We start from the raw sequence: 14,726 nt of genomic DNA, 5'->3' as shown, positions 1-14,726 counted from the left end.
AATTGTAGCATCCTACTTTTCACTGTATGGCGTATCTGCTCGTACCATTTTCCTGTAAGTCAGCATTCATCCCCATAAAGTGCTACTGGGTGAATGAACGTAGCAGTATCTCTTGGATTTATATCCCTAGTCTGCAACTGTTGATGACCAGCGGCATAGCCAAGTTAAAAAATAAATACCACATATTCGTAAATAAGCAGCATTGAACTTGATTCGTACATGAATAGGTAACCACATTCTGCAGACTAATGGAGGAGCGGAAAGAAATCAGTCATCCTGCCGCAAAACTTGAACGCAGGAGTTTCTTAACTTCCGGGCCGCGGACAGATTCACACATTTTTATATATAAAATTACATGCATTCCATGTAAAAACATTTGGCGTATGTATATGTGACAAGTTTTTCGACGATAATTTGACATCCTTCAGCTGCTCCTCCCACTCTGTGGTCAAGTAGAGAGCAGAATAATTTTTTCCCAGTAGCATCCCTTTTTCAAGCTAACATAGTTAAAATTAGTGTAGTAATAGTAGTGTAGTATAATATTTTGGTTGTCAGAATGTGGTAATACGTCAAAGAAAATTAATATGAATTAATAAATAATGTTGATTTAAAGGAAATACAATGTTAGAAAAATGTATCCGTCCAGTAATTGATTTTTTTTTTTTTTTCAGTATGTCACATTGTATTCATAGTGCTCATTTTAAGATCGCACAATACTTAATTATTAATGAGTACGTTAGCTAAATGTATGAACATTAAAGAAATTGGAAACATATTTTTGAGTAAATTTGTTGGGACCGAACCCTCGTCTTATAGATATAGGATTTACCGGGCCACGGTCTCTCGAAAGTTGAGAACCGTGAAGGTCAATGATATTTCTGACATCAAAATATCAAAGGCAGTATCTCTTTTTTATGTATGATATCGACAATGATCAGCAAACAACTGTTAGGTTCATATACGTATTTCATATGGTTCCTCATCCATGAAGTACCTGTCGATCGTGTGTCAAGATTACACACCTCTAGCTTGTTGACTTCTATCACTTCCTCGTTTGATGAACCATGCTCATTGTACTTTGCTGGAGATGTGGTAATTGGGCGTTTCAATTTGATAATACAATGCTCATAGTAGTAGAAAGAGCAAATTGACTGCTGTCAGCTTTCATTCCGGTGATAGTGGATTAGAAATTCCACTGTCTGTTGTCCATGGTTTCCGATTTCACGCCAGGCAAATGCTGGGGCTGTACCTTAATTAAGGCCATGGCTGCTTCTTCCAACTCCTAGCCCTTTCCTATCCCATCGTCGCCACAAGACGTAAGGCAAATAGTAAAAATGAAAGCAAATATCTGTGTGTGTGTGGGGGGGGGTTGTTCTTCCAATGACCTTTTCAGATCCTGAAGTATCGAACGAAAACGACCGAGCTCGATAGCTGCAGTCGCTTAAGTGCGGCCAGTATCCAGTATTCGGGAGATAGTAGGTTCGAATCCCACTGTCGGCAGCCCTGAAAATGGTTTTCCGTGGTTTCCCATTTTTTTTGCTAGGGGCTTTACGTCGCACCGACACAGATAGGTCTTATGGCGACGATGGGATAGGAAAGGCCTAGGAGTTGGAAGGAAGCGGCCGTGGCCTTAATTAAGGTACAGCCCCAGCATTTGCCTGGTGTGAAAATGGGAAACCACGGAAAACCATCTTCAGGGCTGCCGATAGTGGGATTCGAACCTACTATCTCCCGGATGGTTTCCCATTTTCACACCAGGCAAATGCTGGGGCTGTACCTTAATTAAGGCCACGGCCGCTTCCTTCCCACTCCTAGCCCTTTCCTGTCCCATCGTCGCCGTAAGACCTATCTGTGTCGGTGCGACGTAAAACAACTAGCAAAAAAAAAAAAAAAAAAAAAAAAAAAAAAAAAAGCAATCTCCTACGAAAGCGCTCTCACTTGGAGGACATGGGTACTATCTGTACTCTGAAGGTCACATTCTGTGTCTGTGAGCTGCTACTAGTGACAGTTCCCACTTCCCAGTTACTGTTTTCACTAGTACGTTATTCTGTTGTCGTTACTCGGTAACCTGTTATTTTCCCCCGTTACATTTGTAACAGTGACAGGCATGTAACTGTGACAAAGGAACTGCCACGTTATTTTTTAGCCATCTCTAATGTGTAGTATGTTCTACGACGAAGGGTAACAGGGGTATATTTTTGCCTAGGTCACCCGCTTGCCGCGCGTATTCGTCAGCCTGGCAGTCTCACTCAATGTGTCTGTTCAGTGTCTGTTACTTCATTACTGTGCAGTCAAACACTAAATTACTTTTAAATTCTATAATCACGCCGTACTTCTATTTAATTGTATAATTGCATGTGTAATTATTGTTCCTTTGGTGAAAGTTTTATTGTATAGTACTATTATTATCGCACATAAGGTGGTATACTGTCAACGTTTATGTCTCTATCGAAATTCGCTCAGAGAGCACAAAAACTTACCATTGTACAGTATGGCTATTTTTTCAATTTTGATGTCTATCCCCCGCTATATCCCCCAGACCCGGGTACTTTTTGTTGTCTATACATTTTTGTGCCACTTCTTATTCCCAATCGCCGCCACTGCTCGTCAACACGCAAGGTGTATTCGTGAAGGATTAGTTCCACAGGTGGCATCACGGTGTTCTAATTTATGACGTAACTGTTCTGGGAGCGAGCACAGTTATGATTTACGTTGATGCTTATCGGACCATGAGTAATTAGTTATCATCAGTTAACGGAGACTCGCTCATGGCAGCAGTCGAGTGCTGGCGTGTGTGATGAGTGGGTGGCTACCATGTACATCAAGAAATGCATGTAAGTTCTAGCTTCTTATTCAGTACAGTAGTAGTGTTAGAAAAGTTACCTATACACACAGGATACTGAAACTTAAGAAGTGTGAGGGGGGCGGGCGATGTTTGTGAGTTTGTTTCTCAATAACTCGGAAATTACCGGAGATATTTCAGTGAAATTTGGTGTACGTTTAGATGCATTTACTGTAATTAGACGCGTGCTATGAAATAAAGCGTATCGGGAGAGTTGGCTGTGCGGTTAGGGGCGCGCAGCTGTGAGCTTGCATCCGGGAGATAGTAGGTTCGAACCCTACTGTACCGAGATCGATAGCTGCAGTCGCTTAAGTGCGGCCAGTATCCAGTAATCCGGAGATAGTGGGTTCGAGCCCCTCTGTCGGCAGCCCTGAAGATGGTTTTCCGTGGTTTCCCATTTTCACACCAGGCAAATGCCGGGGCTGTACCTTAAATAAGGCCACGGCCGCTTCCAATTCCTAGGCCTTTCCTATCCCATCGTCGCCATAAGACATATCTGTGTCGGTGCGACGTAAAGCAAATAGCAAAAAAAAAAAAAAAAAACCACTGTCGGCAACCCTGAAGATGGTTTTCAGTGGTTTCCCATTTTCACTCCAGGCAAATGCTGGGGCTGTACTATAATTAAGGCCTCGACCTCTTCCTTCCCACTACCAGCCCTTTCCTATCCCATCGTCGCCATAAGACCTATCTGTGTCGGTGCGACGTAACGCAAATAAAAAAAATTATTAATGTAAAACCTGGGATACTTCATGAAAATAACCTATCTAATACGCGAGTAAATTCAATGACTATGAAAAGGCTTTCTTTAAGGAAAGTATTTCGAATAAATAATTCAGGATCGCCTACGAAAAAGTAAATGAATCACGCAACAACGAGGAGGCTGACCACTGGGAGCGTGTTCTTCCGACATTACAGCTGACCACGTTAGCAGGTTAGCTCATTCTGTGGCTTGGCTTCATTGCAGTGACGTTATTCATAAACAGCTCCTGAACATGCGCGATTGAAGCCGCCGGCAATAGCTAGTAGTCATCAGTGCCATCACGAACGAACCAAATCCGAAGTGATCACCAGCGTTCACAGTCTAATGAGACTTGTATTAGGGCTTAAGCCGCGTTTTCACTGGTGTTGCTAACTCACTTGATGGTAACATTTCGAGAAACTCTTGTGAATTTATCAACTTCTCATATTAATCACAGATTCCCCGTGTTATCAAAAGCATTTCTTTTTTATCCAAAAGAAGTCGGTAAAGATCAAAGAATGTTGGTAACATTTCATACCAACACATATTAAGCTGCGTTTACACCTAATGACACAAACACCAACGAAGCGATGGTCTCGCACTCGCTGACTGTCACTGGCGAGCGTTGAGTCTTGGAGGATAGGAGGGGAAGCGGGGAAATGTTAACATCAAAAATAAGTCACATTGGTGTTCTGTTACCAACATCTGTTATTAAAACGTGTTTGTAACAAAAGGTTACAGACATGTGGTGGTAACATTTGGTATAAAAGCAGCCTTGGGATTTTCGCGACCGGCATCACTATCAGTCACTACTGATCTTCATTTAGGGCAGTCGCCCAGGTGGCAGATACCCTATCTGTTGTTTTCAGAGCCTTTTCTTGAATGATTTCAAAGAAATTGGAAATTTATTGAACATCTCGCTTGGTAAGTTGTTCCAATGCCTAACTCCCCTTCCTATAAGCGAATATTTGCCCCAATTTGTCCTCTTGAATTCCAACTTTATCTTCATATTAAGATCTTTCTTACTTTTAAAGACACCACTCAGACTTATTCGTCTACTAATGTCATTCCACGCATCTCTCCACTGACAGCTCGGAACATACCACTTAGTCGAGCAGCTCGTTTTCTTTCTCCTAGTTCTTCCCAGCCCAAACTTTACAACATTTTTGTAACGCTACTCTTTTGTCAGAAATCACCCGGAACAAATCGGGCTGCTTTTCTTTCGATTTTTCTAGCTATTGAATCAACTAATCCTGGTGATGGTCCCATCCACTGGAACCATACTCTATTTGATATCCGACCTCCCTTGGTCAACTCTTGTTCTTTTCCGACCCCGACGGTATTAGAGCACTCGGTGTCTAGGGAATCTTTCATTTTCAAACCACTCGTGACCCTTGTCTTCCTTTGGCTGATACCTTCATTTTTCGAAGTGTCGGATCCCTTTCATCTTTTCTCTCTGATTAGTGTTATATATAGAGAGGATGGTTGCCTAGTTGTACTTCCTCTTAAAACAATAATCACCACCACCACCACCACCACCACCGGAAAATGCTAAATGGATGAAACTGGTTCAAAAAGACCTAGAATTTTAAAAAAAATGATACCAAGGGTAAGCCTATATTCAACAGGGTTACATTTAGAATGCTGATCAGAACATCCGATACTCTCCAGTCACTGACAGCTAAAACATTGCATTCTGGAGTGGGAGTGAAGTGGACTCCGAGAAGGAAAGCAATCCACAGCGTAAAGATGAAGGAATACTGGGCTAAGACGAAAGCTCACCAGAGTTTGGAACCACGTGGTCCAATGGGCCTCAACGAAGCACGAAAAAAAAAAAAAAAAAAATGTGAGGTGGCTCCATAACAGCCTGGTAACAACTGTTGAGACCCCTGAAGTTACCAGTAGCCCCGTAGCGATCCAAAATCCCTAGCCTTCACCCCGTTTCAAGCGGAACATTAAACCTCCGGTGAGATATTCACCCTGAATTATAATACCATGAAGTTTAAATACTTTATGTATGTAGTATACCAATGTATTGGTTAAGATTAATTACGTTGAGGAACAGATGGTTACTAGTAGTACTACTTCTTTAAACAAAAATCACCACCACCACCACACTTTGAGGAAGGAGTAAAGAAAAATGGATTCCTTAACACAATCAGGTGAAAATACTTTTAACTCATTGTGGACAACATCGTTTCTTATTAATATAAATTTCCCAGGCAAATAAAATCCCTCCCAGCGTTACAATATTTGTAAACATGAAGTGGCGACTACAGGAATGTATTATATCTCAGACTGCTTCCATTTATTTAATCCAGGCTCTTTTCTTTCATCTTCCTTCCGACTTCCTTTAATCAGAGGCTGTTCTCTTACGATCTCACGGCTTGCGTAATCTCATTATGGTTCATCCTTTTCTCTTACTGATAGAGCACTGTCGTTTTCAAGGCGACGCGATGGAACTCTTCTTCTGTCTTCTGCTATTAATGGCTAATATCCGCATTGTATTGGCCCTTAAAACAACAGGCACCACCAAAACGTTAAATAATTGAGTATTTCTTTATAAGTTTAAAATAAAACTTAACTAAACCGGATCAGTGTCCATTGGCAGCCCGTTAGGAACCTTCGTACTACCAGGACCACTGCTATGCAGATATTGGTCAGTTGACATCATCCTCAACCGTATTACTTTCTTGTCTATTGGTTCAACATCGCATCAATCCAGTCAAGTATTTTTGTGACATAGGATTGGAAAGAGTTAGGACTGCAAAGAAGCTTTTGCTAATGTTTTAACGTCTCACCGACTCAGTTAGGTATTATAGTGACGATGGGGTAGGACTGGAAACAAAACTACTGTGACCATAATTAAGGCACAGCCCCAGCATTTGCCGGATGTGAATGTTGAAAACCACGGAAAACAATGCGAGCTCACAGCTACGTGACCGAACCGCGTAGCCATCTAGCTCCGTTATAGGAAAGAAGCGTGATCGTGCCCTTAGTTAAGGTATAGTCCTAGCATTTACCTAGTATAAAATGGGGAAATCGCGGAAAACCATCTTCAAGGCTGCCGATAATGAGATTCGAACTCATCATTTCCCGAATGCACAGCCAACTCGCTGGGTCCTTACTATTCAATAGCGGCGACTGGAAATTAGGAGTGGAGGGAGGAGCAAAAACTTACGGATAAGAAAGAGTACCCGGGTTTGTTAAGAACTAAAGAAAGTAAAGGAACGTATTAGCAGATAAGACAACAGGGCTTGTACAAATTGCTTGTTTTAATAATTCCTATCATTCCTAGTTAGGCGGCTAAAATGGAATAAGAATGTAATGTTTTCTCCACAAAGTGCGAGTGACGGGTCCCCCCCCCCTTTTTTTTCAGTCTAGAATTTCAGCTAGTTTACAATGCAGGAATTGTGGGGTAAGAGGTGAGTATGCTTCCCCGAAACCGCAAGGATGGAATATCTCTGAGCGGTATATAATAAATAATAGTATAATAATAATAATAATAATAATAATAATAATAATAATAATAATAATTCCTTGTGTCTATTGTTAGCCTGGCGCAGTCCTTGTAATGCAAACGCTCCGACTAGGGTGGGCGACATTTGCCAGGAATGGTGGGTATGGCACAAACCACCCCAATCTCCGAGTCAACGGAATTAACCGTTTAAGATTAAAATGCCTCGACCTAGCCGGCAACTAACCCGGGGCCGTAGACTATAACCACTCAGCCATGGAGCCGGATTTTATTAGTAATATTCATAAATGAACGAAGGAATTTTCACCTAATGACACTCGTTTACCAAGTGCTCTCGACGAACACTCCTACTCACCTCTCTTCTAATTTTCGTTTCCTTTCCTCATTCCATGAAATTAATACCCATTCTGGTTCCCTACTTGAAATTCCACTAAGTCGAACGAATTCCTACAATCATTCCTTTTTGGTTACGACATCGAGACTCTGGAATACACTTCCAATGGACATTCGGCACCTTACCTCCTCCCATAAATTCAAATCTGCCTGTCGAAAGTTTTTCCTGGAAACATAAAACTGAGTTGTGTGAGTCAATGTGTGTATATTGTGTGAATGGGTTTTCTTCATTTATTATTATTATTATTATTATTATTATTACTATTATTATTATTATTAGTAGTAGTAGTAGTAGTAGTAGTAGTAGTAGTAGTAGTAGTAGTAGTATCACACTACACACTAATTGCTGTACTGATATGTAGGCCTAACTTAGTCGTAGAATTATCTGTCCGTAGTATTAACTTATTTCTTTTTAGAATTTCTATGTCTTACTTTTATGTTTCCATTTTTAAATTTTATTGTTTATAGTGATTAAGTATAAGAGAGGGCCGTGAGCCACAGATGTAAATCAAGAATAAATAAATAAATAAATAAATAAATAAATAAATAAATAAATAAATAAATTTAGTCCTCAGCAGAAAATAAATAAATTGTGGAATACGAATTCAATATGGATATATTTTTTACCGACAAGAGACAAACTGCAGGAACTTGACTTTCTTGCTGAAAATAATTTCAGAAAATGGGAGAAGTCCTAAAGTTCTTAATTTTCATGAAAGGAAGCTAATAGGTGCTATACTTGACAAGATGAGGGAAGGATGATTGCGTTGGTATGTTGGGCACTAACGCTCGGCCCAGCTGGACGGAGAACCCCCAGGTTGGCCGAGGAAGAAATGGATGGGTTGCTTGTGAGAAGACATGAGAGCGTTTTCTACCCCATTGATACTTTAGATCAAGAAAAAGGTAAGAGTGAGATGCAGAAAGGCGAACCTCACATCTTGATGGCGGGGATTACCTGATTCAAGAACTGGAAAAAAATCCAAAGAAAAGCAGCTCGATTTGTTCTGGGTGATTTCCGTCAAAAGAGTAGCGTTACAAAAATGTTGCAAAGTTTGGGCTGGGAAGAACTGGGAAAAAGAAGACGAGCTGCTCGACTAAGTGGTATGTTTCGAGCTGTCAGCGGAAAGATGGCGTGGAATGACATTAGTAGACGAATAAGTTTGAGCAGCGTCTTTAAAAGTAGGAAAGATCACAATATGAAGATAAAGTTGGAATTCAAGAGGAGAAATTGGGGCAAATATTCATTTATAGGAAGGGGAGTTAGGGATTGGAATAACTTACCAAGGGAGATGTTCAATAAATTTCCAATATCTTTGAAATCATTTAAGAAAAGTCTAAGGGAAACAACAGAGAGGGAATCTGCCACCTGGGCGACTGCCCTAAATGCAGATCAGTATTGATTGATTGATTGATTGATTGATTGATTGATTGATTGATTGATTGATTGATTGATTGATTGATTGATTGATTGATTGATTGATTGATTGATTGATTGATTGATTGATTGCAATACCAGGAAGAAGACAAAAATTAATAGGGCGGAGGGGCTGCTTGACCAAGGTTGTAAAGACGTGTTCGGTTCATCCGAAAGGATGTAGGTTTGACTCCTGTTCAGAAAGACGGAAACTGTGAAAACGAGATTTTCACTTCTTTTTTTTTTTTGCTAGGGGCTTTACGTCGCACCGACACAGGTAGGTCTTATGGCGACGATGGGATAGGAAAGGCCTAGGAGTTGGAAGGAAGCGGCCGTGGCCTTAATTAAGGTACAGCCCCAGCATTTGCCTGGTGTGAAAATGGGAAACCAGGGAAAACCATTTTCAGGGCTGCCGATAGTGGGATTCGAACCTACTATCTCCCGGATGCAAGCTCTCAGCCGCGCGCCTCTACACGCACGGCCAACTCTCCCGGTATTTTCACTTCTGAAGTGGCTCATAACTCTGAGGTTCAGTCAGCCTACTCCAGAAATGAGTACTAGGTTAATTCCTGGGAGCAAAGGCGGTCGGTTACACATAGGGCTAACCTCCCTATCCCACTTAGTGTCGAGGTTATGAATATTGTAAGCCTTTGTCTTGCACTTCTCTAAGGTCCTTCATGGCCAGTGTAGAGATTCCTTTGCTTGCTTTGTTAGGTCTAGTATGTTCATTCAACCGTACAAATATTGGCCGGCAAAGAAATATTTAATTGCACACATTATGGAAACGCAAGTATATCCGTAAACTGTGGATAGTTGGTGCCAGAAGAGATGATACACAAACCCCTCATTTTGGACACCCCTACAGTCTGGACACCCCTTTTAATTGGATGTATATTGAATGCAACGTTTAATTCCCTATGCTTTCGCATGTTAAAAATCCTCTGTATATCCCTCAACTCTGGACATTGGACAACCCTTAAAATAATGCCAGTTTGGATAGGTTCAAAACTAATGCAATCGAATTTACACAGAGTGTGACGGTCCTAGACGCATTTTGCTGGTTCCATGGACGTGTCTAAAGAAACAGTTGTGAAAAGTTTCCATCGTGCAGAATTTGTGCTCCAATCAAACGAAGAGGAAGGGCCATTTCACATAGATAACATGTCGTTAACTGTGGAAATGAGATTTCTCGATGAATTGTCAGACGTTGGTATTTTTTAGCGATTTCGATAATGTGTTCGAAGTCCACGATGATGTTCCTGGAGTGTTACGAAATATGATTTCAAAAGAAGAAACAGTTGCTGTCCCCAAGGAGCCACCTCCTCATCAAAAAGCTGTGATGTGTATTAATGTGTTGGAACGTTATGTGTTTGAGTATAACCAGCCAGAAAAATTTGAAACTCTATTTTGATTACGTCGGAAAATTGAATCAAAATGGGCACGTCCAAAAATCAAAAAATCAAATCAAAGTCTTGTGTCTGATTATTTTCACTAAGCATCAAAAGGTGAGAACTTTACAGTACAATATGTAGACAGTGTACTGTACTGTATATAAATTCAAAGAACTACTGTTTTTGTTATGTATTTATAGTATACAGTACAGACTTGTTCAGAGTTTTCCCTTTCCTGCACTGTTACCGTACTTTGGAAATACTGTACGCCCACCCTGTAAATTGGATACCCCACTACATTAGACATATTTTTAACGAACCGTAAATATCCAAGCTATTGCTTTTTTTGAAAGTTATGGCTAGTCCCACTGTACTTGGAATCTTACCTCCTGCACAGTATGTTTAGCCTATTTCAATCAAACAAGAGGATTTTGATTGAAAGTCATCTTTTGCGACGGCCAATTTTTGTGCGGTTGAGTGTGCAATCTCTCCATGTGACATAAAAGTATAAGTGCGCTGTTAACGAGTCACCGCTGTTTTTTTTTATTGCGAAAGGAAATAAAGTTGCGTGCACTTTTCTCTACCCAAATGCAATATTTAACCCGATATAAACATCGAGGCCATGCCGTGTGGACTATATAATTCGTACTAGGTAAGTACAGAGGTCTGCTCAGTAGAGAAGATCGCATGTTCTCCATCACTGCCTCCAGAAGTATCAATCTTGACTGAGGAGAAAGCTTTCAGGAAAGAGAGAAGACTGCCCATTCGGCACACTCGGTTTGCTAATTTGGTGAATGCTCTTGTAATCAATCTGTCTCCGTTCTGGCACTCATCCAGATTATTTATAGGGAAATAAAGAACAATTGCAACCAGCGTGCACCGCCTTCCATTGAAAACATTAAACCGTAGTCACGCTTTTCGAGTTCGTGAATGCAATCACAAGCCTTTCAATGCTAATCAATTGGGCAGTTTCAAAGCCTATTTGGAGCTATTCATGTACTAGGAAGCACGTCTCGGATGGAAGGGTTCCAAAAGCATTCAACCGTAGAAATAGGCTTCATGAACAAATCAGAGTTATGTAATGGCTTAACTGGAAATGTGCTCGGCAGCTCGCCAAGGCGACGTGAGCAAATTTGAGTATTAGAGAAAACTTATGGTTTCCCACCCGCCTGGTGGCCATGAAGCCGTCAAGTCTTGACGGTATGAAAAAGTTTTTCACCCGTGTCGTCTCAAAGTATCCGAGTCTCAAAACATCCGAGCCTCAAAATATCCGAATTTCAGAGAACAGTTTAACAAGCCAGTTTGCTACCGAATTCCCAACAGTGGTATTGTAAAAACGCCTTGCGTGTATACTAAGCATAAAGTAATACAAAAAGTTACGAAAAGGTGCTGCGTGCCGTCGTCTGAACACGGTACCTCAGTCATGAGGTGTACCTGCCGTAGGCCTATAGCCTCGCACAAAGACATACTGCAGGGATCAGTAGACCCACGACGCCACGAATCCACACAAAGTTAGGCCTAGTCACATTTTTTTAATGCAGCTATTGCTTTGTCGTATATGCAAATTATTACGCCTAAGAAGTTATGGCAAGTCCCATTTTTACTGCTTTTTTTATTGCTTTGTTAAATATGAACAACCTTGATCATTTACAAATTTTACTATGAAAATGTTGGCACAGATTTGTCCATTTTGATAATGTAAGAGATTATTCTGATAAAATAATTCGATGTCTCCAGTTTCCTCGTATTTAGCTGTAGCCCTTTTGATTCTTTCGCCTAAAATGCAACATTTCTTTCTTCTCTTCGAACCTTCGAGGTTTATATGCTATTTGAAAATCAGATTTTCCAGCTTCTTATTTTCAAACAAGATACCAACTCCTTGAAGTGGGGATGAAGTCTTTTTGTCAGATGGCTGAACTTAGAATATCATCCTTCAACGACATTTTTCGGTGTCGTTTTCCATGACAATTCCAGAGATCAAATGGCATTTGTAGATAGTCCAGCCACTGGTCGTGGATGTAGTCGAAAAAATCCTTCAAATAAAACGGAAAACAATGAAGAATTCACCCTCAACGTAGGGAAGTCACCGATGCAGCTACCTACACTTCACGGATATTTTGGGACTCATTCGTTTATTTATTTCGGCCACATATTTCTTGCGGATATTTTGATACTGCTTTCTGTCAATTTCATGTTCGGATATTTTGAGATTCCGTCATTTTCACTTTGAGAATGTTGGCCAGCAGGGTGGTGATATATAATTCGTAATCGTTAGATTGCGTGCTAAATGCCTGGGTTCAATGCCAAACCTCGCCACAGTGCTCATACGGAGTGAAGACTTATTACGCTGTCGGTGATTCGTCCGTCGGATGAGCAGACCCTTGTGTTATTCGACAGCAGTAAGCTATGCGCCGACAATGAGTTTCACCCTCTGCCTCTCCCTATATCATCATCATCATCATCATCATAATCACCATCACACTATACAACATGCAGTCATCACACTGACACAGAAACACATACAGTGCTCTCGCGTAACGATCTTCGCTTCTGAGTCGAGGAGTATATGCTTTGTCGTATATGCAAATTATTGCGGCCTACGAAGTTATGGCTAGTCCCATTTTTACTGCTTTTTTATTGCTTTGTTAAATATGAACAACCTTGATAATTTACAAATTTTACTATGAAAATGTTGGCACATGTTTCAGTCCATTTTGATAATTTGAGATACCAAGGATAGTTGAACACAAATAAATAAAAACCACAAACTGACCATCATCGCGGCCAATGGACTCATATACTATATATCCAAGCGCGTGGGCATTAGAACACGCACACGCTTATGATTTCTTCTAAATCTGTATACAGTATGTAAAATAAGAGTTTTGTCTGTACATTGCTCAGAATTTAAAAATAATTTATTTCTGTATCGGTCGTGTCCACAGTAACAAGAAAATGCACTTTTTAATTTCCCGTAATTTCTGTCTGTCTGTCTGTCTGTCTGTCTGTCTGTCTGTCTGTCTGTCTGTCTGTCTGTCTGTCTGTCTGTCTGTCTATAGATATGTGCGTGCATCACGAGAAAACGGCTGAGAGAATTTAATGAAAATCGGTATGTAAATTCGGGGGAAAATGTCGCTACAATGCAGGCCATAAATAATTGTATTCATGCTGAATGAAATGGTAGTTTAGGGGAAGGCCTAAAATGTAATTCTCAAATATTTGTTATTAGTGGTCCTATCGATAAATACTACAAAACTATAACGTTATATAGTACTAAATTTCCGTTCATTTATGTCATACATTTTTACCGTACTGGCTATGATAACAGAGATATTCATGAATTTGAATTTTTGTTGCTAAGTCCATATCACCGCCGAGTCACAAGAAAATGGGTAAACAGATTTTAATGAAAATCGGTACGCAAAGTCGGGGAATAAGGAACTACAGTCTACGCTATAAATACTTTTATAGGATGCCCTAATATCACAGAGTCGGAAGAAAACTAAATGTGAAGGCCTACAATATTGGAAGCTCATAAAATTGATCAACAATAACGTTACATTGACCATTGCTTGTTATGATGTGTCTTCTGTTGTCACTCGTCTCCGATAGATAGGTTTATTGCTGCGTACCGAGTAGCCTATAACAGCCTGCCTGGATATTGCCGGAGTAGCTGGGAGTTAGATCTCTCTTCTTTAGCTTGCCATTCCTTTTCTCTGGTTCATACATTTTCTGATACTACTGGTACGTAACACACTGGTTCATCGTAGCATTCCAGCTCTTCACTCCCTACACTGAGGCACTGATTAGACTGAGCAGTGTGCACATTAGACTGAGCAGTGTGCACATTTAACGGAATAACGACAGGAGTTTTCGCGGCTGTCTGCTACCTGGTCATTCCAGCACTGGCACTTTGGACTGTTGGATCGGCAGCGTAGTACTGTCAGTTAAAAAGTGAGAAAATTTGCGGTATTTCATTTACTCGAGTATTTTATATATTTTATATGATGCCTTTAATCGTTGCATTCCTCTTGACGTCATTGTAACGATCTATATTGACTTCAGTTGGGAAAACCACAAAAACAGTCTTTCTAAGAATTCCGTAGCGAAGCATGGGTACATCAGCTAGTATTGAACTAAAAGAGTGATTATACTGTCATCAGTAAACATCATGCTTACACCAAATTAAGCCAAAATCAAGAACTCTGTCGAAATTTCCAGTTTTAGGATATTACGGTTAACCTCAGCTGTTGTAAAATATTGGACAGCTAGATACAGTCAATTGAGGTAAACTTGAGCCATCGTTCTCATGCAAACTTTAGTCTCGTGCCTGAAGCTTTAGACATTTAAAGAGCCGGGCTGAGTGGCTCAGACGGTAAAGGCGCTGGCCTTCTAACCCCAACTTGGCAGGTTCGATCCTGGCTCAGTCCGGTGGTATTTAAAGGTGCTCAAATACGACAGCCCCGTGT

The 14,726-nt window shown here is 40.6% G+C and overlaps 1 protein-coding gene across 6 annotated transcripts in view; it reads left to right on the top strand.

Moving 5' to 3' along the window:
- LOC136871886 (myosin-IIIb) overlaps positions 1-14,726 on the top strand; it is a 320,961-nt gene that overhangs the window by 98,759 nt on the left and 207,476 nt on the right. The window contains exon 1 of one of the 6 annotated variants that reach the window (XM_067145553.2): positions 2,762-2,834. The exons of the other annotated variants lie outside the window; for them this stretch is intronic. Within the exon in view, the coding sequence (XP_067001654.2) occupies positions 2,815-2,834 (20 nt within the window). The 5' untranslated portion in view covers positions 2,762-2,814. Of the gene's footprint in view, positions 1-2,761; positions 2,835-14,726 lie in introns of those variants that run through there. 6 annotated transcript variants of the gene reach the window in all.

Source organism: Anabrus simplex, chromosome 4, assembly GCF_040414725.1.
Source record: "Anabrus simplex isolate iqAnaSimp1 chromosome 4, ASM4041472v1, whole genome shotgun sequence".
Taxonomy (NCBI): Eukaryota; Metazoa; Arthropoda; class Insecta; order Orthoptera; family Tettigoniidae; genus Anabrus; species Anabrus simplex.
This window is presented reverse-complemented; position numbering and strand designations above follow the sequence as displayed.